The 25,758-nt window shown below is 33.2% G+C and overlaps 1 protein-coding gene and 1 long non-coding RNA gene across 3 annotated transcripts in view; one reads left to right on the plus strand and one right to left on the minus strand.

The window, feature by feature from the left end:
* The window catches only part of LOC141481763 (equilibrative nucleoside transporter 3-like), a 37,280-nt gene extending 13,821 nt beyond the window's left edge, over positions 1–23,459 (plus strand). For both annotated transcript variants that reach the window (XM_074173891.1, XM_074173892.1), the window contains exons 2-8: positions 9,019–9,182; positions 14,935–15,178; positions 16,332–16,382; positions 18,006–18,443; positions 21,484–21,569; positions 22,571–22,770; positions 23,099–23,459. In XM_074173891.1, the coding sequence (XP_074029992.1) occupies positions 9,019–9,182; positions 14,935–15,178; positions 16,332–16,382; positions 18,006–18,443; positions 21,484–21,569; positions 22,571–22,770; positions 23,099–23,207 (1,292 nt within the window). In that variant the 3' untranslated portion in view covers positions 23,208–23,459. The remainder of the gene's footprint in view (positions 1–9,018; positions 9,183–14,934; positions 15,179–16,331; positions 16,383–18,005; positions 18,444–21,483; positions 21,570–22,570; positions 22,771–23,098) is intronic.
* LOC141481765 (uncharacterized) lies at positions 938–14,935 on the minus strand. The gene is made up of 3 exons (XR_012465158.1): positions 14,790–14,935; positions 3,185–3,267; positions 938–1,998 (listed from the first exon to the last, which is right to left on the minus strand). It is a non-coding gene; the product is annotated as an uncharacterized lncRNA (long non-coding RNA).
* Positions 23,460–25,758: the final 2,299 nt, after the last annotated feature.

Raw genomic sequence — 25,758 nt, forward strand, 5'->3', positions numbered from 1 at the left:
ATACACAAGGATAATCTTAGTAAATTTGTATCTGTTAAACTTACAACATGTACCTCTGTTTGAAAAACAATTTTTCATATAAACAAAAAGTTCATCATTTTGGTTATAAAGGTTATAGTTTGGTATATAAAAGTCACTCACCATTTGGATGTTCCACAATTCTGATAGTACTATAACATCTATAAACTCTGTTTTTCCTTCTAAATAAACAAGTAACTCGTCATATTTTTTTTAATACTTCTTATGTTGAAATGTATAATCGTCATTCTTCTCTTTTTGCCGTGAAAATGAAATATTTATGTTAATTAGTCAACACTGTAGTTTTTATCTCTTTTTGTTCATTCGCTAAATCTAAATATACTAACATCAAAATAAATCTATGTCATGTGCTCCCTAATTTGAAATTTAAATAATAAAAAAAAGTTGTAAAAGATGAAAAAGTAGTGGTTTGTTTGAAAACAGAAAATTGCATTGTATATTATTATTATATATTAAAGAGAAAGAAAAATACTGAGAGAGAGAAATATATATATATATATATATATATATATATATATATATATATATATATATATATATGTATAGAAATACAGAATAATGTTGGGGATGCAGTCAAAATTGCTGGGCTGTTGTTATATGGTCGAGCTTTCGAGAATGTTTATTCTCTTTATCAAGACATCTACAATAAATTGATAACATTGAAGCCAAGTGTGAAGATGGGCAACACTTGGCTGCACCCGCTGATGAGGCCAATAGCCAGAAATACGTGTCCGCGGTTTGCCCCCCTTTTTGGAGTGTTTCACTAATTGTTTCATTTTTGATTTGTATATCATACACACTCGATAAAATCTTTCTCTATACATATATATATATATATATATATATATATATATATATATATATATATATATATATATATATATAAAAGTATCCGAAAATTTTATCGTAATAATTTGTTGATTTTATGATTTACAGCTTGTTATGATGGTTAACGAAAATATTTTCCAAGTCAGTCCAAACGTTTTTCATTGTAGTTTGTTCTATAGTCTTTGTTAGTAGTTCAACTCTCAGTCTTGTTAAATCTTCTCGGATGACTATGCCGGTCCCTTTCATGAGCTTTTTTCCTTTATATATTTCTTGTCTCAGTTCGTGGTTTCTAAGTTGCAGGAAAATACCTCTCACCTCATTTCCCCCTTTTTTCCCTATTCTATTGCAGATTTTGACATCACTTTCATTCAGTGCAATCGACATTTTCGTATTCAGAAGATTAATGATTTCATCTTTTAGTTTTTCGTTGTTTTTTTCGGGTAAGTTAATGAATAATGATGAACATGCGATAAATAAAAGATCAGATATCAACAATCTCAGTAAAATAGTAAAATTCATACATCAAAAAGAAAAACTTATATTACCCTCTATTCAAAATTCTCCCCCCTGATTTTGAAAATATGTCAAAGTCAGTCTATCATTTAATTTCATCTATGTTTTCGTATCCATTTTTTATTATTCTCACGATACTAAGTAAGAAATTTTATCATTGATCACAAATTTGAATACAATAGAGTTACAAAATATGATTCAAGATTCGACGAACATGGATTGTCGCGAAGTTATCAAGAATTTGATTATGACTTGAATGTCGGCGTCCTCTTGGTGTTCCATATTTATAGGATCAGGAACCGGTGATGTAGATGTGTGTTTCTTCTATTTTTCGAGGAAAATTTCCAAAATGTGTTGGATATGTTGAGGAACTTCTTGGGTAACTGCGTAGTGGCTGATGCAATGTTATTATGGTACAATTCATAGACGAAGGGTAATATAACAACTCCCCTCTTGGAAAGAAAGTTGATGCGGTGTTCCTCTAGGTGAATACTAGGTCTTCTCCCTGGAGCTGAGGGTAATTTTTGAAGTGATGCAAAGGCTCTTCTAGGTCCTGGAGGTGGTAGTTGATCATCATTGCTTGATGTCGTTATACCAATTCTCATGGAACATCTTTTTCTATATTTACAAAATATGTAAGGTATTATTAATGTTACAATTATTACAATGGTCAAAATAGTGAACCATTTATGATCTTATCGAATCGATCTGAATATTGATTTAATTTATGTTGAGCAATATTGAGATTTTCTACATTTAGTATGCTCAATTTTAAAGACACTTTTGAATACTCTTGTGTTTCCAATAAAAGCATTAAATATAGCTTGGAGTTTCAAAATTGAATTGGTTTTCATAAATCGTGTTTCATCCTCACTTTTAACCCTGTTGGATTGTCCAGAATTGGGGTGGGGTACAATCTATAGACAGTATATAATTCGGGTTTTACCAATGGTATTTTCAAAATGAAGGAGTCTTGAATCTGCTTGAAAAGCTTGTAATTCAATTATGTCTAGATATTTTGATATTGAAGAGAGTCTGGTTCGTAAAAGTAAACTGTTCCTTTGAATTATTTGAGCAAATTTCTGAAGGGACGAAACTAGATCATTTGGCTTTATAATTATTGTAGTATGAATGATATGAAGTCTAGCGGAAGTAATTGCGTTCAACATATGATTCAAATAATCTTCTAGAAATAGATAACTTTCTAAAAGTTGTTCACAAATTTGGATGACTTTCAATTTTACGTTCATTAAAGCTACTTGATCTGATAACGTATATATCCATTTTTCAGTTTGTTTTATATCCCCGATAAATGCTTGTTCATCAACCTGCAACTGTTGTATTGCAGAATTGAATTCCTATATTGTGACTGAAATTTGGTTTTTAAGTAAATTTTCAATTTGGTGTTCGTGTTTATAAATCTTGTCGATAGATTCATTAAAATATTCACTGTCACTGGTATCAAGGTTGGCAGTTATAGCTTTCCAAACAGAAACTATTCCGTTTAAAAGTCCTCTTTTGTTTCGCTTATTGTAATCGTTCACATATATTTGCGTTTCTTGACACCTTAACTCAACTGAATCAGTTACTTTATTCAGAAGACTGATATGTAGTAATTATCTCTAAACTAAAAGTTTAGAGATAATTACTACATAATTTGTTTGTTTCGATAAGGTGAATAAAATTGCTCAATATGTTTCGATTATGATCAATGGCTTCTTTCAAAGGTGCCATGTCTTTTACAACTAACAAGTCCATTTCCCATTTGATATTTTCTAGCTTTCTGTTTTATGATAATAAATACCTATTGTGTTGTCCAACGGCATTAACATTAACTTGGTGTTGATTATTGGGTCAATAGGTGCCAGTACAAGAATCATTCTTGATCTGAAACAAAACTGAGTTTCAGTCTATGGAAATTGACTTGTGTTGTTTGGTTAGTTTCAGGATTTCTCAGTAATGCTGAGATTTTGAAAATTTCTATTACTTTTAAAGGCCCACTACATTTTCTAACTTATTGTTGATTTGGTACTCTTTTACATGTTCTTTATCACCTGTGATATACATGATTGGTTCATGATGTAAGTGACTATCAAATCTGATTTAAGTTTTTTCTTTCTTTCAGTATTTATAGTATTCAGGATGCATATATAGGCAATAGGTAAATCCTTTTCTATGGGTACTTGCGACAATACTGCTCCCATTGCAAAGGCAGATACATCTGTTGTTACGTTAATGCTTCTTTTAATACTTGGAATTCAAGTTTACATTCACTGTCAAAATTGAATATTACGTCCTTTTGTAGCTAGTGTGTCATTGGTTTGGATATTTCAGAATAAATTGGGATACATTTCTGGTAATAACCTGCTAAACTAAAAAATTTGTTTTTTCTTTAGCGTTTACAGGCTCTGGGAAGTCTATTATACAATAGGTAATGTTTTTCCGTGTTCGGTTTTACTTCATCTTTGTTTGTGAGATGTCCTAGATATGCAATTTCTTGCCTTGAAAATTCGCATTAATCGGGTTGTATCTTTAAATTAGCATCACGTTATCTTTTGAAGAGTAACTTTAAGTTCTGCAAGTGCTCAATTGTTGGGAAATAAATTATTATGTCGTCCATATAACCATTTTCTACATTTTCTATATATATATATATATATATATATATATATATATATATATATATATATATATATATATATAAATAAATAGATAAGTACTCTTTGATAATTTCCATATTGATTTAAGAGCCACCGGTATACAGCTGTTTCAGCCTATTGCGCATCGTCAGTACCTGGCAGACGGTCCTCGATTGAAGACAAAATGAGAAAAAACCAAGAAAGTACTTGATAAAAATAGCTGCGTAAACGCAAGCGGAACATAAGTGGAACTACCTATTGGTGTGACACCCAAGTCAACTTGCCAAGTTTATTTTTTGATTTTCATGGAATTATTTTCCAGCAGCTTGACTGCATATATATATATATATATATATATATATATATATATATATATATATATATATATATATATAAATAAATATATAGGTACTCTTTGATCATTCCCATATTGATTTCAATTTAAGAGCCACCGGTATACAGCTGTTTCAGCCTATTGGACATCGTCAGTAGCGGGCAGGCGGTCCTCGATTGAAGACAAAATGAGAAAAAACCAAGAAAGTACTTGATAAAAATAGCTGAGTAAACGCAAGCGAAACATAAGTGGAACCACCTATTGGTGTGACACCCAAGTCAACTTGCCAAGTTTTTATGTCAGTGTTGGTGGTTTGACCAATCAACCGACAACTGCGGTAGCAGAAATTTGGGAAGCTAACCTGAAATGCCATCGGAAAACGAATCCACATGTTTCTAGAAATGATATGAAATCTAGAAAGGTTATATATATATAAACATTTATATAATATGAGTGCGTCCGCTGTGCTTATTGCGAAAGCTGAGGCAACCCGGCTTCCTGGGTGGTAGAGAAAAAGCTTGTCTCCTGGATCTATACCTAACAATCATTACAGTTACCGTAAGGTCTCCATTGGGCTATTCTGGCCACAAGTTCATTTCAGTATTGAATGAATCACCAATAAATGTTGAGGAACAATGTAAGCCACGCAAAGTTTGGCATTATAGATCAGCTGAATGGGAGGATCTTCAAGACCATTTCCGAAATTTCCCCTGACTAGATGTTTGTTTCAGCTCTGAAGATCCATCAACTTGTGTTTCTGAAGTCATGGAAGTTATTCTATCATCCATGGATGCATATATTCCTTTTCCAATGAAACGACCTTCTAACGGCAAACCTTGGTTCAACAAAAATTGCGAATAAGCTGTCGCCTCCAAAAATCTCACCTACCGGAGGCGGCGCAAAAATCCCAGTGCCGAAAACCGAACTAGGTTTGTTTTTGCTCACAACAGCTGCAAACCTAGGCTAAATGAAAGCAAAGAACTTCACAATCGGAGAATTAGGGATAAACTGCTTGCCAATCCCAGCGGGTCCACAATTTCACCACTAAAACAAGCGGATGATTCAATTCCACACCACTATTCCCACACCAGAATCCACAATCCCGGAAATTATTTTTCGACAGCGTCTAGTCAAGCGAATTTTGAAACAGTTTAATATCAACATGGCGTCTGGCCCTGATGAAGTGCCCGTCATCGTACTTAAAAAGTGCAGATTTTTCAACCTGTCTTACAAGAAAGGGTTTTTTCCTTCATGTTGGAAGATTGCTAGCGTTCAGTCTATTTCCAAATAGGGCAAGAAAGCTGTAAACCATCACATCCTCAAATATTTGGAAGACTTAAACATCTTGAGCGATCATCAATATGGCTTTGGGAAACAAAGGTCAACAGGCGACCTTCTATCGTATATCACCCATATTTGGAATAACTCAATCGAGAAACATGGAGAGTCAAGAGCTGTTGTGCTCGATATTTCTGAAGCCTTTGACCGTGTGTGGCATGAGGGTTTAATGGCCAAACTTCGATGCTATGGCTTGTCGGATCATTTTTGTGTATGGCTCTTCAGCTTTCTGAAAGAACGTTATCTGCAAGTGGCCGTCGATGGATATCTCTGGAAAACTTTCACCATCAATGCTGGTGTTCTCCACGGATCCATATTTTCTCCAACCTTTCTATCAACGAATTATTGGAGAAAACCAAAATCCAATATATTACTTTGCTGACGACAGCACACTTGTCTCATTATTACATTTGGATTCCAGGACATCGGTGGCGGATGTACATTTTCACCGGCTGCAGGAGTTTGCATATTCTAACGAGGATCTAGAAGTAATTTCGAATTGGGGTGGAAGAAACCAGGTTCAATTCAATGCCACAAAAATCCAGCTATCGGTTTTATCCAAAAAAGATAAATGTTTCCGAAGCGGATAATGTCAGGTCAGACAATTCCCTTTCTGCTTCGATAAGTTTGTTGGGGGTTGAAATGGACACCAATATGTCTGGGTATAATCATGTCGCTGCTGAAATTGCAAAAGCTGCTTCTCAAAAGCTTGGAACACTGTTTCGAACCAAAAAACTGTACACACTTCTGTAACTTTTGATGATTTATAAAGCTCAGATCAGACTTCATTTGGAGTAATGTTCTCATGTATGGAGCTCCGCCTCCAAACATACCCTGAAGCTGCTGGAGCCCATCCAGAAAAGCCATTCGCTTTGATTGGAGACGCGAACATCACTTGCAACTTTGATAGTCTGGAACATCGAAGAAAGGTTGGAAATTTATCTCTTCTATAGATACTTTCACGGGAATTGTTCAAGTGACTTGGCACGTTTGATTCACCAAGAGCGGTACATATCAGAAATACGAGATGGACTGTGGCTGCTTCTCGTTTTGATGTTAAGCTCAGTACACCTCGAACTTCACCGTTTGAAAACTCTTTCATTTCGAGAATAAGGTTTATGCGGAATAAACTACCTGAGAACGTTTCTCCAAATGGATTTAATCTCCAGCGACTCAAATCCAATGTGAATCACTACTTTGTCGCAGGCACCGCTCTAAGAGCGCTTCAAAGATTTTCCTGTAGTGTTTTGTGTTTTCTCTCACGTAAAAGCAATCACTTGCCTCTGTGAGTACCTACATTTATTTTATGGTATTTATCTAATGGTCAATTGCTTTTTGTTATTTTCTTCATGTTGAATAAACATTATTATTATTATCCTTGACATAAGAGACAGATTTCTTATCTTGAGATAAACCTAAACGGTGAGCGCATTTTGAGGAGATAAAATTAGACTGGCTTGCACTGTCTAGGACAGCTTTGACTTTATGAAAATTTCCATGTTCTCCTTTCATTTCAATTATAGTAGCAGAGGAAATGAGAGTGGAATTACACTGAAACAAGAGATTGACATGAGGTTGAGGAGAATCAGAATTATCTGATAAGCAAACAGCATTTGAGGTGCAAGGTTTATCATTATTACAAATGACTGATGGTTGAGAAACTTTTTCAAAATGCAGAAGTCTGTGGTTTCTACCAGAACATTTCTTGCACATAGTGGTAGAAGAGCAAACACGAGAATTGTGGCGAACACGTAGGCATTTAAAATACAAATTTTGAGATTTAACCAAAGAATATCTTTCTTTAGAAAATTGAACTAAAAAAGAAGAAACATTATAAATCAAATGTGTTTCTTTGCAAAGCTGACATTTATTTTGAGTATGTGAAATGAAAGATGATGGTTTGAGTTTACTTTCCGAATTATTATTATTGATAAATGTAGAGAAGGCTGAAAACTATCGAGATTTACTGATACTAACGTGGTGCAACGTTTTTGCAAAAATCTGATTGAAGTGGCATAATGAAACTCTTGTTGCAAATTAGATCCACATTTTAATTCAAAAGTAGTGACCGTGGCAGAATCTACGCGATCTATGAGCATATGAAATAAGAGAAAGTCCCAATTGATGATAAACTTTTTACTAATGAAAAAAAAAACAATGACAATGTTAAATATGTTATGTTGTTGTGTTATGTTAAAATATGTTTTTTCCGTTAACCAGCTGTCGCACCCTACGAACAACAACCCTCAGAAGTCTAAACTTGTGCGACCTAAGGACTAACGAGTTCTTACCTTTCAACGTGTGATTCTTAATACGGGTTGGACGATAGCAAGTGAAAATCGATCGTTCAGCCTGCGGCTTGAACTAGCGACTCACACATCGGTCGCTTGAGAGAGTGAACATTGCTATGACTATTTATATAAATCCCGGTTCGATTGTACCAAAACAGGTGGTATTCTTCAATATAAGCAGACTGTTTATAATAAGGTTACTGAGACGTTTATACATTGGAAATATCACTGTAATTATACTTTCATGACATACCTTGGTGAGATGAGCTCTCTAGTTGCGCCGACAGATTTTTAGACACTGGTCAGAGAGGCGGTAAGTCCCTCGGCCTATAGTATCACACACGCACGCCCGATACTCGAAGTTACTCCTGTTAATATAAATACATACAGTGTGATACAAAATAAAATTAGTTTAAATGGGACCAGAAAAAATAGGTTTCCGCGGACAGTAGTATGTTGTTGAGTTCGGGTTGAACCGCGTCTGGAGAAAAAAAGTGTAAACAAAGACGTAAAACTGGCTAATAACAACCTAGTTACAAAAGTAATGATTGTAGAATATTGCTTCCTAATTTTTTTAATGGAATCGGTTTTGATTTTCACTGTTTCACAATTATTTTAAATTTTTATATCGAGTTGTGGATTCTCCCCGAAATGTCTTTCTGAACCCCCCAGATAAAAGCGGATTCAGATCTAAATTTTGGGGTGTCTAAAGTAAATCTGAATTTCGGGAGGGTAATTTTTGGGTACCTATATATTATATCACTCATATGTAATGTATTGAATTTTCAAAAGAAGCCCTGGTACTAACTATCAGAACTGCAACACCAATTTTAACTCTGAAAGTAGTCTATATATCTAACAGGGTACACTTTCACTTACAAGCACACATCAATCAATGGTTTCAGGTAAAAAAATATTGAAATATTTGGCCATTCTTGATGTTAATCCGGTATAGGCGGTTCGTTGCTTTCATAAAGAATTTTATTAGTTGGAAAAATCACTTTTGTATTATCTAATAATGGACTTTGCTTTTCAGAATCTCTCATTTCTGTTTCATCAACTGGGAAAAATTACGATAAAAGATTTGCTGAGAAAATCAAGAATGCACCGAAGGATACTTTTTATTTATGTAACTTTTACTTTTTCTTCATGGGATTCATGACATTGATGCCATTGGTGTTCATCGGAACAGCATTTAATGTGAGTACAAATATTATCATTGTTTGTTGATAATGCACAATGGAATTGTTCAATTTGATATTGTCCATTGTATAATAAATCTTAAATTTAATCTTTTATAACAATTTTATTCAAACATAAATTTTACATTATGCACTAGAGTACACTTGGTACTCCCAGTGAGAATATATAAGTTTTATCAATTGACAGATGTCACTCTGGCATTCTTAACGATCTATCCTCAGACTCGTTCATTTGAATCCTGCACGCATGATGTGAATAATGGTCTGACGAAAAACAATATTTTATAAAAAATAATCTCAAGCATTTAGAATTGTATATCAAGTTTCATCTTCTCCAATGTATCAACATTTTTTCTTCAACATCAATGTAACCATCCTCACATAAGATGTAAGTCATGACTGTGTTAATATTACAGGATGTATTCAGATTTATATTTTTTGTTAGTAAAAATGAATAAATTTTGCTGAGGTTGTCGATGTTTGTCTTTTTGTTGATATTGTTTTTTTTTAATTTTGATCTCAGCCATTTCCAGAAATTGCCTTTTATTTGAATCTGGTTCGAAATGGAGAATTTTGGTGTTAGTATAATTGGCTGAATGATCATTATCTAGAACATTTTGTGTGAGTGCACAAGAATTTCGTTTTAAATTTTTACAATTACTTTAATGAAGAGCTATGCGGGTTTTTAAATTGTTTTTTGTTTGACCTATATATATCTTATCACAATTGTTGCAGGGAATTTCGTAAACTACATGTAACTTTTCAAATAACGGATCTTCATCTTTCAATTTTGAATGTATGTTAGTTAAAAGTTTAACTTTCCTTTGTGAAATTTTTATATTCTGTTCTTGTTTAAATACGTTTATGATTTTGCTGGACAATTCAGGGACATAAGGAATGGAAAAGTATTTGAAATTTGGATTTTAGCTTTATTGTTCTCTCTGATGTTGATGATATTAGATGAAGTATTATATAACAATTTATTTAAAAATTTTGGAGGATAAGAATTAGTTAATAAAATATTGAATAATTGTTTTTTTTTCTACCAATGTAGGATGAGAAATTTTTTCTATTCGATTTTTTAAACCTAGAACTAAATTAATTTTCATTTTTTGTGGATGGCAGGATAAATAGTTTATATATCTGCCTGAATTAGTGGGTTCAGTAAAATAATCTAAAATAACAGAGTTATCATCTTTCCTGATTAAAAGAGTATCTTAAAAAGGTACTGTTTTGTTTTTTTCTTTTTCTATGGTAAATTGAATAGATGGATTGTAATTGTTAAAAATGGTTTTTATATCATCAATTTTGTCAAAAGGCACATATTATATCATCCACAAACTTTTTTAAAAAAGGAACCTGAAATGATAATTTTAGAATACATTCATGTAATAAATCATCCATCGCATACTGGGCTAAAATAGGTGATAAAGGTGATGCCATTGGAGTACCAAGTATTTGTTTATAATATTCGTTGTCATAAACGAAAACAGTGGTATCAAAAATGAAATCTATTAATTCTAAGAAGGCTGTTTTTGTTAATTTGGTATGATTAGTAATAATATTCCAATGTCTTTCAATGCTGTGTTTTACCAGATTTATTGGTATGTTACTAAAAAGTGATATAACATCCAAACTTATAATTTCGAAATTTTTAGGTAGTTTCATTCCTTGCATGAAAATAGAAAACTTAAAAAAATCTTTAATATAATATTGATTATTTTTATTATATGCATTGGTTAAAATTTCTGTAATGAACTTTGAGAGTTTACTATTTGGTGCATCAATGGATGCACCAAACTTAATATTGGTTTATGAATTTTTGGTAAACCATAGAATTTTGGAACAACGGAGTTATATATGGTAAAATTTTCCTTAGATGTCTTACTGATAAAATGTTTCTCATGTAATTTTTTGATGAGTGCATTAGATTTTTGTTGTATAGTGGACGTGTGGCCATCCACAAAAAATGAAAATTAATTTAGTTCTAGGTTTAAAAAATCGAATAGAAAAAATTTCTCATCCTACATTGTTGAGTTTCATGAGATTCAGATAACTGATCAACACGAAACATGATTATTCCACACGTATTATGTACATACAAAATATGGAATGAATTCGATATTTCATAGTAGAGTAGCTTGTTAGTTTAAAAACACCACGAATCAACAGAACTTGATATTTCTTTTGAAAAAATATCTGCTATCACAATTGTGACTTAAACTTCCATATAGGTACTGTACTTTTTGTTTACGACTTCATTTTAGCATACTTTGTATTATTCCTGTTATAAATGTTGTTGAATTAACGTTATCATTATTATTTCTGCTTTGATAATTATTCATTTCAAATAATGGTGGACGAGCGGGTTTGATGTCGTCTAGTGAAACTACATTTTTATCAAGACTCGTTGCTCCGATCGACTTTCCACACGAGTACTTTTATTCATAAAATTGTCCAAGTAACCTTAATTTGTTGAAAAATATTGAAAAATATCTGTCATTTCAAAGTTTTGGGGTGTGGACCATCGGGGGTAGTCCGTTCCTGACTTTGTAGCAAAACAACTGACTCCTGCATGAAAGCTCATCGAAGGAATTCATTTGTTTAGTCAATTACCAAAATTTGGATGATTTTGAATATTCACTTGAAAAGTTATCAAAGAAAAACATTTTTCATTTTGTAACTTCGAGGGCCCGTTACTTGGTAACGAAGGATTATAGGAAAAAAAGTTATATGAAGTACTGGTGATATTTTGACCCCATCTATATATTCCCGAGAGGAAAAGAGGAAGTCCAGGGACACCCTGTATATATATATATATATACAGAGTGACCCATTTGAAAGCGGGCCACCTCTCTAAAACTGTTATTTATTATCCGATTCAGAAGTTTTTTTTTTCAATAGATAGAGCGTCAATAGTTCTATTAGAGTGCTGTGAAGTCGAAATATAAATAAAATTTTCAAGGCCTACTTCGAATTTTTTTCAAGGTCAAAAATCCAAAAAACATACTAGCGATTTTTTTATATGAAATTTGACGACGCCACTGGATTTGTGATGCTTTCAAATGGTTGTGACTGAAATTTCAAGATGAAATATGTTTTTTTAACAGAAATATAGCATAAGTAAAATTTTTATCACTTTATCTAAATATTTCGAATTGTCGTCATATTAAATCACAATATTATTAATAATATCGTTTAAAATGCTCTTTCACGTCGTTAGCAGTCGAGCTTGTAAACAGCAGTTATTCAAAATGGTGTCAAATTATGTTTCTTTCAAACAGAACTCCATAAAGTATAGAAGATAGTTATGTCCATCAAAACACTGCAGTTTTTTTGTCATCAGAGAAATGAAATATACATCTTTACATCAAATAGTAATCAATATTCAATAATCAATAATAACCAATACTGATGAAATAAATGAACTACAACAAAAAAATGGATTGAGATGAGAGTGCCCAGACATTAATTTCCGTACTTTGTAACTAATTTCCGATTTAATTCGATACGTTTATTCTACCATTTTCTAATGCTAACTAATCATAAGATTCGATCAAAATTCGATCATTGGTTTGGGGTAACATTTATGCAAGCCTGGTCTTATTCTTTCACGCAGTTCCTCTTTGGTGGTTGTCAGTTATTCCGAATATCTACATATCTTGGTTTCATTCAAACATGTTTGGGATGCCACATTTCGAAAATATTATTTTTATTAGAAGGCTTTGAAAGTTAAGTTGCCGTGGAGATGACAAGTCATTAAAATAAAAGACGAAAAGACACAAATTTGTCAGTATTAATAGTGAAGTTTATAACTCTTCAAGTACCTACACTAATAAAGAAGTATGGCAGATAATTTGACTTTGCAGGAGAAAATTGAAATAGTAAAACTTCGTGGTAACAACGACAGATCCGAAAGGGAAGTATGTAGAATTTTCAATAACATGCATCCGGAGCGTCGAAATATTAGCAGAGCTACAGTTGGAAGAGTAAACAAAATTTTCAATCAGTATGGAGCTGTTAGTAAACATATCCTGAAGAATATTAATACTGTACAAAGGCAGAGACGAAATAATTCTGAACGAATTCGAAATTATTTTAATAATAATCCGAAAACAAGTGTGAGAATTGCAAGTTTGGACATCAACTTACCGCGTGAAACAATAAGGAGAAATCTTAGGAAATATAATAATATGAAGCCCTTTAAACCAAAGTTTCTTCACACCTTAGAAGAAGGCGATAATGAAAAGAGGATGGAGTATAGTTTATGGGCTCAAGGAGAATATCTAAATAACAGGAATTTTCTGAAAAAAATTTTGTTCAGTGACGAGGCAACATTCACAACCAATGGAACAGTTAATTCTCAAAATTCAAGGTACTGGACGGAAGAAAATCCACATTGGATAATAAATTGCAGAAGACAGTACTCCCAAAAAATAAATGTTTGGTGCGGAATATTACATACCAGAATAATTGGCCCCTTTTTTTTGAAAACAATTTGAATGGTCAAATTTTTTTGAATTTTTTGAAAAACGAGTTTTCCAACGCTATGGATGAACTTCCACTAGCAGAAGAGGCCCATATTCTATTTCAATTAGATGGCTGTTCCATCCACAATAGCAGGATTGTTAGAGATTGGCTGGAAGAAAATTTTCCTAATCGGTGGATAGGGCGAAATAGTTCACTGATTGAGTTTCCCCCCAGATCCCCGGACTTGACTCCACTTGATTTTTTTTTATGGGGCACCGTTAAGGAAAAAGTATACAAAACTCGCCCAACGAGCAAAGAGGAACTGCGTGAAAGAATAAGACAGGCTTGCAGAGATATCACCCCAAATCAATTATTGAATGTTTTGGTTAACATTAGAAAACGATATGATGAATGTATCGAATTGAATGGAGATTTGGTGGAACAGTCCAAAATTTAATGTGTGGGCATTGTCATGTTAATACATTCTTTTGTAGTGGTTCATTTATGGTTTTAATATTGATAATTATATTATGATATAAAGATGTGTATTTCTATTCTTTGACAACAAACTGCAGTGTGCTAATAAAGATAACTATATCGCACATAAAGTTGTTATGTTCTGAAGAAGTATTTCAAACCATATTATTTACAAAATTGTTATTTAATATACAACTATTTGAATTATTTTGACAGTGATTGGTATATTTTACTTATGCCATATTTCTGTTAAAAAACATTATTTTATCTTGAAATTTCAGTCACAACCATTTGAAAGCATCACAAATCCAGTGGCGTCGTCAAATTTCATATAAAAAAATCGCTAGTATGTTTTTTGGATTTTTGACCTTGAAAAAAATTCGAAGTAGGCCTTGAAAATTTTATTTATATTTCGACTTCACAGCACTCTAATAGAACTATTGACGCTCTATCTATTGAAAAAAAAAACTTCTGAATCGGATAATAAATAACAGTTTTAGAGAGGTGGCCCGCTTTCAAATGGGTCACTCTGTATATATATATATATATATATATATATATATATATATATATATATATATATATATATATATATATATATATATATTTTTTTTTTGATAGTGCCTAAAGTGACATATTTGGAATGTTATATTGTTACCTTTTTCCTGGCCGTCTTCTCTTAAAAATAGCCTGGCTTCTGGATACTTCTCAAAGTTGTTCCTAGAAAGATAACTGTATGGTATTCAAAATAATTTTTTGAAACGATATTACACTTGATATAATCAGATCTTTGTTATTTTCAGTATTGGATGTTCAAGTTCAGAAATACAACTGCACCAGCACATGATATAAGCAGAACGTCATTGCAATCTCTTTACCAGTCAACATCAATGATTGCCACTTCAGTACCATCTGTACTGTTCACCATCTTGGGCACAATTTACGCAGGAAGGATTGACTCACGAAAATGTATTTTGTCCGCGTTGACTGTCATCCTTTCGGTTTTTGTGATTTTTTCATTGTTTTCTCAAATCAACACAGACTCATGTAAGTGAGACATTTAACTTAAATACAGGTCCTTTATATAATGCTCCCAATGATGATTTTATTAATTAGGAATCGTATTAACAGAAAATAAGAATATAATAAACTTCGGGATGTTCAAAGAATCAAAATAGGTTTCGTTATAAAATAGGATCATCCATTATAATGAAAAGTCGTACTTTTTACATTGCATGACGATATGATTGACGGTATTCATACTAGACTAGTGAATAGTGATGAAATTGAATGAATATGTAAAAAATACAAACAATTTGAAATAAACATTATATCAGACTAGACTAGACCGGATAGAAAATCCTTTTCTCAACGATATAACACATTCTAATGGCTAATTCCATTCAAAATGTTGGCAGTATGGCGGCACTATGACGTCATCTATAGAAATATTGTCAAATAACTCGACGAAGAGAAAAGGGAACGACGGATTTGGTCCATTTTTTGGATGAAAACTCAAAAATTTTAATTATTCACCAATTCACATATTTTTTCTTGATTCTCAAATGCTATCTTTTCATCCAGAAAATCTTATTAGGGAGTAATATTTATCAAGCTTTGATTTCGAAGTGTGTCTCTTTCATTACAAAAAAATGTCGGGAATACTATGCTGTTCATTTTTTCTGTCAGTGAAGAAGTGAAAGTGTAAAAGCTGTTCCATAGCATCGTGAGTTAATAGCTACAGTTACCTACTCACTTCTTCACATATTTCAATTTTTGAATTTTCAATAAAAAACTGGGCAAATTCCGTTGAAGTTGTTTTGACATATTTATATGGATGATGTCATAGTGCCGTCATATTGAATTTGAAGAAAATGACTTTTTTCAGCTATTTTGAAAGGAAGTGGCCACCAATCGAATAGTCAAAAAAATGTAGCGTGTTTCATTTAAATACCGGTTAACCTTGTATAATGTCACCCGCTACATTTTTTCCAGAAATGATGATAACAAACAGTCCTTCTTTCTGTGAAAAACTGTTGATACATTATCTTAGATCCAATTTCTTGATTCTAAGTCATCACATTTTGTCAATTTTCTTTTACTTGATACTGATTGATTCTGTGTGTAGTCAAAATGTAAGAATCTATGATTCTACTTACAACTTTCACTTTGGGAGGAAATAATTATCTTCACTTTTTAGGGCAGACTGGATTTTTTGTCATGACGATGATGCTGATGGGAGTGAATAGCGGTGAGTATTTTGACTGTCATGTTATTCCATTTATTTAATCACAATATAGCATAAAATTTCATATCACCATATCACACATTAGAGAGTTGTGGGTAAAAAAGAGTTATATATATTTTCAAAAAGTGAAAAATGAGCACAATGATGATCTGAAATGAATATCATTAAATATATAAAAATACAAATCGGAATACTCGATATTTTATAAGTTGAGCAAGAATTCGAGAAGACTGCTTCAGAAATTATGTATACAATTTGAAATGTCAATAATTACTACGAAGAGTCACTGCTAGGGGTGATATTGAAAAAAAAACATGAATACTAAATAATACCTATCTGAAAGAGAGGGAGACTAGAAAAAATAACAGAAAGTAATGCTCTATAGCCTCGTGTTAGGAATCACCTGTTTAAAGGTAGGACCTCGTTAGTCCTCAGCTCGCACAATTTTCGACTTTTATCACTACCTGATAATATGAAGTTTGTCTACAAATCCATTCCTAACATTATGGAATAGGGTCTGGTTTTCATGAATAAACGGCTTGAAAGTATATGTAATTGAAGAGAGTTTTGAATAAAATTTTCTGAACGATATTCATCGTTAATTTGAGGATTCTAAAAAGAATACGAAACTGACCCTAATTTTCATTTGACAGTAACAAGCGGCCACACTTTTATTTTCCATTAAAAGTATTCGAAATGATACTTTTTCAAGTTAATCCTTTTCGACGTCGATGATCAAGTCTTTTTCAAAAGCTGAGAGTATAGACATTTAACGTCCGCAGCATACGTATTTCCTAAATAATTGAAATTGAGTTTATGGAAACATTAACCTATCACTTCATTTCTATCGAGAATAGAATCGATTTCCAACCTCCTGAAACATGGAAATTGTAACAATTTCGAGACCAACAGAGTATATTGAAATTATCTAGGATATATTTGCATACCCCAACGACTAAAAAGACGTCATCAATAGCAGCTTCCACTGCAAAAACAAGCAGTTAGATAACACATCTATCATCAATCTCACCAACAGCACTTGGCTGGATTGTGAAAGGAATCTTTGAATGAAAATTGGAAATTGTCTTGCTCACATCTCAACTAAAAACTGCTGCTAACAATTGTTTCTGGTAATTTATTCTAATTCCACTGTGATCATATGTTTTCATCGATAAACCAAACCACCAATTTCTAAGTATACTTATTCTCAAGGAGTTTTATAGATAGGAAAATTTGAATAAAAATATAAGTTGTTATAATTGTGGAACCTATCCTGGTTCAATAATAAAACTAGTATGATTCCACCCTACCTTTCCACAGATACTTCCTTAATTCAGAAATCAAATAAACTTAAAAAAGTGGAGGTGGCAGAAATGTAAATGGTATATCATTTCATCAGGGCCAATCTTGTACTTTTTGAGATCATTCAAATAAATCATGCTGTAAACAAGAGATAGTTGAAGAGCAATAATAAAAATATCATATGACATTGAGAAATACGTCCTATGAAAAAATTTGTGCATTATATTTGAATGAAAATATTTTGGGAAATGGCCTCTTTCACATATCAGAACACTTCCTACGTAACTCGAACAATCATTAGAAAATTATTTTATTCTTTTTCAGCTACACTTGCCATCTACCAAATGTTTTCGATGATATTACTGGCGAAGTTTCCTATTAATTTCCTGAAATGGTTTCTGTTGGGAACAGGTGGAGGAATTCTGACAGACCTTATTCAAATAATTTGTATATCCGTCACTGACTCAGACATAGATGGAGCACTTATTTATTTTTCAACGGGAACTATTTTGATAGTGGCACAAATTTCCATGACTTCAGGAATTAAATATACGAAATTATATGCCTATTATTCGGAAGACAGCGCAGAAGATCAAAAAAGGAAAGATAACAAATTTTCTTGGTCAGAAGTGAAAGAAGTTGCGAAGGATATATGGCCTGCTGGTGTTATGATAGTTATGATACTATTTTCAATGACTTGCGTCCATCCTTCGATCACAAGCTTGGTTGTGTCTCAACAAATGAATGAGGGTGCTTGGGGAAGTGAGTACTATATTTCCATCAGTCCCCGGTAATTTTATTCAACAATCTTTCAAAATTGTTGATTCAAATAATGCTTAATACATTTTTTGACAATTGTGATGTGGAATTATTTTGATATAAATATCAATCTCAATCGGTTAGTTCATATTTCAATGCAGTTATTGTTGGTTTATATTTGAGTGAATTCGGACTTAAAATAATGTAATTTTTGACGTTTTATTTCCTATGTTTTCTTAGAGCAGCTAGAGCTAAAAATAATTGTAGACTCATGGTCTTGTGTATAACCTTCAATTTTCTTATGGCATGGAGGTATCGGCTATGCAGCCCTATTTTGTTCATATGTTTTCAAATAGACAATGTCCACTGAGTTTTTCTGTAATTATTCTGAGACGATCGATTGAGGAGGTCCTTCAGTTTTTTCTCACGGTTCCTTTATGGAAGTTTCCCAGTGTGTATTCCCATATTTTGTCAGTACTCTTGATGTTTCTCATTGACCCACTTTCTGATATTTTCCCATATCAGACATTTTGACACCTTATGGAAAATTCAGGCTCTTGATACGTATCCATAGACTGGTTAGGTTTCTCTTCAATAGAGACAGATATGAGATCGGGAAAAATTCATCGAGGAAATATCTGAAACCAACTAACGAGAACCTGATGAGATGGATGAGTTAATTGGGAAAACGAAATTGAAAGAATGTCTTCCTGAATCCTTGATTTCTCAGAAATATAAATATTTAAGATTTATAGTTGTTTCCTAATGAACCAAATGCATCTGGATTTTAGAAAAATTCAACAAGTAAGTGATTTTGGAATCTGCTCGTATATTTGTGTTGCGATGGACAACCTGAAAGACGAAACGACGGAAAAGGAAAAACCTGGCATATACGGAATAAACTGTGAGGATTACGATGGAAAGTATATTGGTCTAGAATAGCTCGCTATAAGGAACATGTTTCACATATTCAGTTTTGAAGATCAGGAAAATCAGTGCATCAGTAAACACTACAGGTTATTTACTCTTTCATGAAATAATTACAAGGAGAAACCAAGTGAATATATTTTGATTATCATATTCAGGTATTCTTTAATATACGAACAAGAATGAATACAGGAACATTAAAAACTGATATTAGGAATTACCTTCATTTGATAACCCTTATTGTCGACGGGAAATTTAGATTCTTTGGGTTCAACTCTTCTGTATAGCCCACCCCCATGCCCCCTCCCGGGTTGAGTGCCCTGAGTTGAATCTTCTCCACATAGTTACTGTGTGCAGAACATCCCATCTCGTCCATCCACCTCCGCTCATTCGGAGCGGTCCTCAACTTACTGATGGGCACTTCAGCAAGATTGACATCTGACCTCTTTCAGTCGAAAGTCAGCCTTTAGGTGCTTTTGCTTTCTAATCTGTTATTTGCTGTATAGCCCAGTACTTCACGAGTGAATATATTATGGCCTAGAAGCCGTATCTCTTCCATTGAAAGGTTCAACAGCAACGAGGAGAAAATCTTTCTGACGTACCATTACTGTTTTTTTTGATAATAGTACCTGAAAGTTCTTGGAATACATCTTGGAAATGTATCATTGAATACGTCAATAATAATCCAAGAAAACAGCTCAGGGCCAGTTCACACACAAGGGACAACTTATGTATTGCACAAAAAAGGAGAAATAGTGACGAACAAAAATTAAAAGTCAAGATTAATTTTTTTTGTATTGATGAAGATAATAATCAGTGGTGATGATGGAACTGACATGTATTCAGGTTATTGTGAGAAGTAGAAAGTAGAAACTTTTCTTTCCAGTTCTACTATTTCCATGGGATATCTTTTGAGTTTGAATTTTATATATACGTGCCTATTTCTGGTGCTTATCTCACCACACCGTCAGAAATGAAGGAAATTATTCTAATCCCCTCTTCACATCTTTCTGGAAACAGAGGCTGAATGAAAATCATATATAATGTTGTAAATTGCCAATTGCACAACACAAGTTCATGCGAAAGTAGAACAGTTAATGTCCTCAACACGAAAATATAAAGGTGTAAACATCTTCAGGTTCCGGAGTAGGAGTATACAGTCGCAGACCTAGAACAGATATATCGACCTGCCTAGAGACTTATGTGATCGTACTTCAAGCTAAAATCTACATAATTGATTTGGGTGTGGAGAGATTGACAGAAACCAACCTCTCACATAAATCAATGCCAATATTCTTGAGCAGCGGTGTTAGAAGCTCTCGGCTTTCACCGAGCAATATCTAAATTGCTAGTGAACTGACAAAAAAACTCTTCGGTAGGAGAACTTCACAAATTATCTCTGACCTGGATTCCTGATCACATTAGTCCAGGAAATAACGGAACTGCTGACTTCTTTGCAAGGAAGGACTTTGCAAACGGTTTCATCATTAAAGCAATGCCATTGGCATTGCTGTAAGCTTTGCCAAACAAGCACTGAATATATGGACACCCATAGCATTTATACACCCTTGGAAGTACTTATGTTACCAAACAATTGTTAGATTACAGTAGGGAAGACCTAGGTTGTCCATCAGGCTTACTTACAGTACAGTGTCATTTTGCATTATCATATGCAGGTATAGAGCTGTTGACACCTACGTAGACGATATCTATGGGATTGTTAAAAGACTCAATTCTGAAATATTAAAGATAAACGGGGCTCCCCAAGGCGACCAGTGGCAAAGACAAGATTAGAAACCCACTGCCTAACGAAATTCGTTCTGTCTTTCACTACCAGGCAACTAGATGAACTCCATCAGACAACGCGGTTTTGACCCCCCAAGATCTCATCAGTTGTACAAGACTGATTCAATCAACAGATACTTGAACTGCCCACTCACTTTGGAATCTAAGTGACCCAATCTGTCCTGAATATTAGATAATGTCCAAATGGCATTTAAGATTAAAATAAAATGCGAGAGTGATATTTCAAATACAATTCTTTTACTTGATGTTTAAAAATTCATATTACTTCATTATCATTCGAATTATATATTTTTTTATATTTAAATTTCAGGAAAATATTTCACTCCAGTCATCACCTTTTTGCTATCCGATATTAGTAGCATGGTAGGAAGAATACTTTCGTTTGGAAGAGTTACGGTAAGAGACTTGACATAATGAAAATAGATGAATAGGTAGTTAGAGAGTTGAATGGATGAATGTTGAAAAATATCCCCTAGTGCTGACTTCGGTATTGAAAGGATCACGCACAAACCTTATGGAAAAGGGTTCTCGGTGAATTCCTTTGATTTTCTGAAGTTTGAATCTGATATTGGACCTTTTAAACACTGTTTCGGTCCGTATTTGAAATTTCAAAGTTGGGGTTGGCCGAAGTCGGTCGATACTCCATATTCCATATAATAGGTTTATGAACACATTATGAATGTAGTGGAATATGAAGATATTTTTGATATCCTTATTGATAACATCAAAAAATTTCTGGATCAAAAACCGACCAATTTGCCTCAGTTCAATCGAATTTCTTTCTTCCAAGACGGTTTTTGATCAAACGGACAAAAACACCAATGAAGAAAACAAGACAGGAATGAATCAAAAACTTTGTTTCTATTTTACTGAAAACAACAAAACTGCAGTCTTCAGTTATATTTTTGTTCAGTAATATTTCTTTATTATGGCTACTGGTTAATATTCTCAAATCAAGGTGAAGTCGCTTTTATCTGATGCTTTTGGATCAATACAAATTTTGACAAATTCGAAGTTACGAAACTTGTTTCGAAATATTGTTAGACTGTCATGTAGCGAATTAAAAAGCCTAATAAATCTACTCAGTAGAAACATATCCATATATATATATATATATATATATATATATATATATATATATATATATATATATATATATATATATATATATATATATATATATATATATATATATATATATATATATATGATGGAAAATCAACTTCTTCAGTTGCTCCATTTTCATGATGTTGATTCCTCTGCGTGAAGTATTGTTTACGAAATCTATAATCAATATCATTGAACTTTTATCTTTGAAATTTTAATTAAATTTTTATTTCAATTAATATTTTTTTGATATTCTGCTTAAATATTGACAACCGACTTTCATTTTTCAGAGATCCAATTATCCCATCTGGATGGGTGTAACGATGATTAGAACGATTCTTTCTGTGTCATTTATTATTTTTTGCAATGCACAACCAAGAAGTCATTTACCGGTGTTTTTTGATGAAGATTGGCAATTTATCCTGTTTATTATTTTATTCAATTTTAGCGGTGGTTTATTGATGAACGTGTCTTGCCTTAGTGTACCTGGGTGAGTATGAATGATTTGGTCAGAACATTTTTTGATACTTTTCATTAGGAGAAATGGCCATTACTTAGTAGTCGGTATTCAGAGATGAATCCAGAAATCAGATTTGTAGATCATGAGAATAGTATGTTACTTTGCGATGTCTCTGATGAATTTAGAAGTCAGATTCGTAAATCATACACAAATATAACAAGCGTTTCTCAACAAGAAGAAACAGAATAAATATGAGTACTGATTTTGAATTTTTTTAAGTTTCCGGGCCCATTAGGAGCCGGAAACTTGAAAAATCTGAACTGATACATTTTTTTCAACCATCTGTTATGTTTTTTAGGTTCACAGAGGGAAATATAGCAATCGCTATGAAGTTATTGTCCCTCTCCATCACAGTTATAATGGCAGCATTTTCCGCCAATGGTGTGTTAGTTGTTAAATTGTTATGATAGGTGGGATATCTCGACCAAAAATGCAGATAACCCATTCGTTTTGATGTAATGATATAAATGTTCTTTGTCATTTGAACTTTCGAACTCACAAAGTTTGTAAATTATAAAGTGGAACTCTGCAATTGTAAAATTCTAATCAACTATGGACATGTATCAGTAATGAATATTTCGACAAGATCTTTTTGAATTGTCCGGATAGCATACATATTTATTTTTGACGATGAGAATAAAGCAATAACTGAAATGTAATTTGACTATGAAAGAATTTGCATATACAAAATTATATGCAGGATCCAATCCAGAAATTGTATTTGTGTATAGAAAACTTCATAACATATTCATAAAACACACTCTAATGTGAGATTTCTTCTTGAAAATTCACAAAACCGTGATACGTTTTTCGCTATACCATAGCATCTCCGGGCGACACAATACAAATTCAGTGTACAATCAAGTTGTCACTTCATAGTGAAATATTTTGAGTGCATAAACTTTCTAGATGAAGAAATCATAGATCAAATTGACACTATTCTGAAGTTCTTGATGAACCTCCAGTTCCACTGTACCATCCCACATGTCTTGTAACTAGAATATTTCACTATTCGACTTTCGAAAGATCTTCACCCTTACAGTCTTTTTTAACCAAATACTCTGAATATTTTGACTCATTCCTTATTTATCACGATTTAGAGTAAAATATTCTTCTAAAAGCTTTTGTAGAACTATGTAGTCGAATAGCGTATATATTTGGTGTAAAATCTTTCGTTACCACAATGATGTCAACCCAATATAAGAAATCTGAAGCTATACTCAAACACTATCAAGTGGTCGTTGCATTCTGCAATCTAAAGGGGACGTGCACAAAACGGCACAGGCCCTCTACCTGGACCTATAAGCTGTTTTATCTTTACTTACTGTTTTGACCTAATTCTCTAGTACACTGAGTTATTATCATCGAATGATAGAAATCCCGCTATTCGAATTTACTTTCATAACGTGGTTTATGTTCACGTTGGTTCTCTTTGTTGAGGTAGCTCGGTTGGAGAGATAGAAAGGTACGCCGGATGTGAAATCTGTCAAAGGGCAAAATGTTCAACATTGTCTTCTCCTGAACTATTTCCAATAATTCCATCGACAAAAAATGAGCTTGTTGCATTAGACCTTTACGACCCTCTGCCAACGAGTCGTGGGGGGGTGTCTTACGTTTTGATTCTGTTGGATGTATTTTCAAAATATGTCACTTTTTACGCCCTGAAAAAAGCTACTACTCGTGCAATTCTGAATCGCATTACCAAGGATTATGTTACTAAAATGGGAACGGTACAAGCTTTTCTGAATGATCATGGTACCCAATTCACCGCCGTCAAGTATCGCGAGACTATGACTTCTTTAGGAATAAAAGTAATATTCACTTCGGTTCGTAGGCCTCAAGCAAACCCGTCCGAACGAGTGATGAGGGAACTCGGTCGCTTATTCCGAACATATTGCCATGATCAACACACTCGTTGGGCAAATGAACTGTCAAATTTTTCGGTATTTTTAAATTCACTTATTCACGAATCTACAGGGTACAGTCCGGATGAATTACATTTTGGTTCTACTCCCCCAAAATTACTACCTGTTTCTGTACAAGGACCATTCATAAAACAGTTAGCGAGCCACGAAACTAAACTAATTTTAGCGAAAGAGACATTACAGGGTCGTGCCGCTCGGATATTCCGGCATCCATCTCGTCCATACAAAGAATATAAACCAGGTGATCTCGTATTGCTGCGGGCAAATAATTTATCTTTTGCCATTAAAACCGAAACCAAAAAGTTTTTACTCCTGTTTGAAGGGCCCTATGGAATAAAAAAGCAGGTTAGTCCAGTTACATATATTCTGCAATATTTAGATTCGGAAAAAGAACGTGGTATGTTTCATGCCTGTCATTTGAAACCGTTTGAAGAAATCTTCCCTACCCGAACTCAAATCATCTATAGAAGATCTTGGGGAGCAAGTTGTAGCAGAATCATCCTGTATGTGGTCATTCCTACCCGCTATCATTGGAATGTAAGGTTTCTACTTCGAAAGGTTGATAAGTATACGACTAGATGCCTCTACCTGACCGTTCATCATTTCAATAGTTTTTGCTAAATGTTCGGACAGAACAAAATAAAATTCTTTTCTTCAAGTCTGTGAGCGATAGCCATAGAAATCGAAAGAAAATTATAATCCTCTCGCGAAACTATCAGAATTTGTTATACAAGTTACGAATAGTGTGCCTGGTTTTAGGTAAGTTTCAGATACCATAATAAATTATTGTTGGTTCTCTTATTAATTGTTTAAATGTATTTTTAATCAGTTTTTCATGGTTTTAGTTTTTTTAATTCGACAAAACGCTGATAGCTGACAGCAGCAAATTCAATAGAGATCGAATAAAATTAGTATTCTCTCATTCTACCTTTATTATCGAACCAATCCTATTACAGACCTACTGCAGTTGAAAGCCAGCCTTTAGGTGCTTTTACTTTCTAATCTAGTATTTTATTAAATCTAACTTTACTGG

Source organism: Leptinotarsa decemlineata, unplaced genomic scaffold (assembly GCF_025532065.1).
Source record: "Leptinotarsa decemlineata unplaced genomic scaffold, Ldec_3_MD MMD2_tig00000505_RagTag_RagTag, whole genome shotgun sequence".
Lineage (NCBI taxonomy): Eukaryota > Metazoa > Arthropoda > Insecta > Coleoptera > Chrysomelidae > Leptinotarsa > Leptinotarsa decemlineata.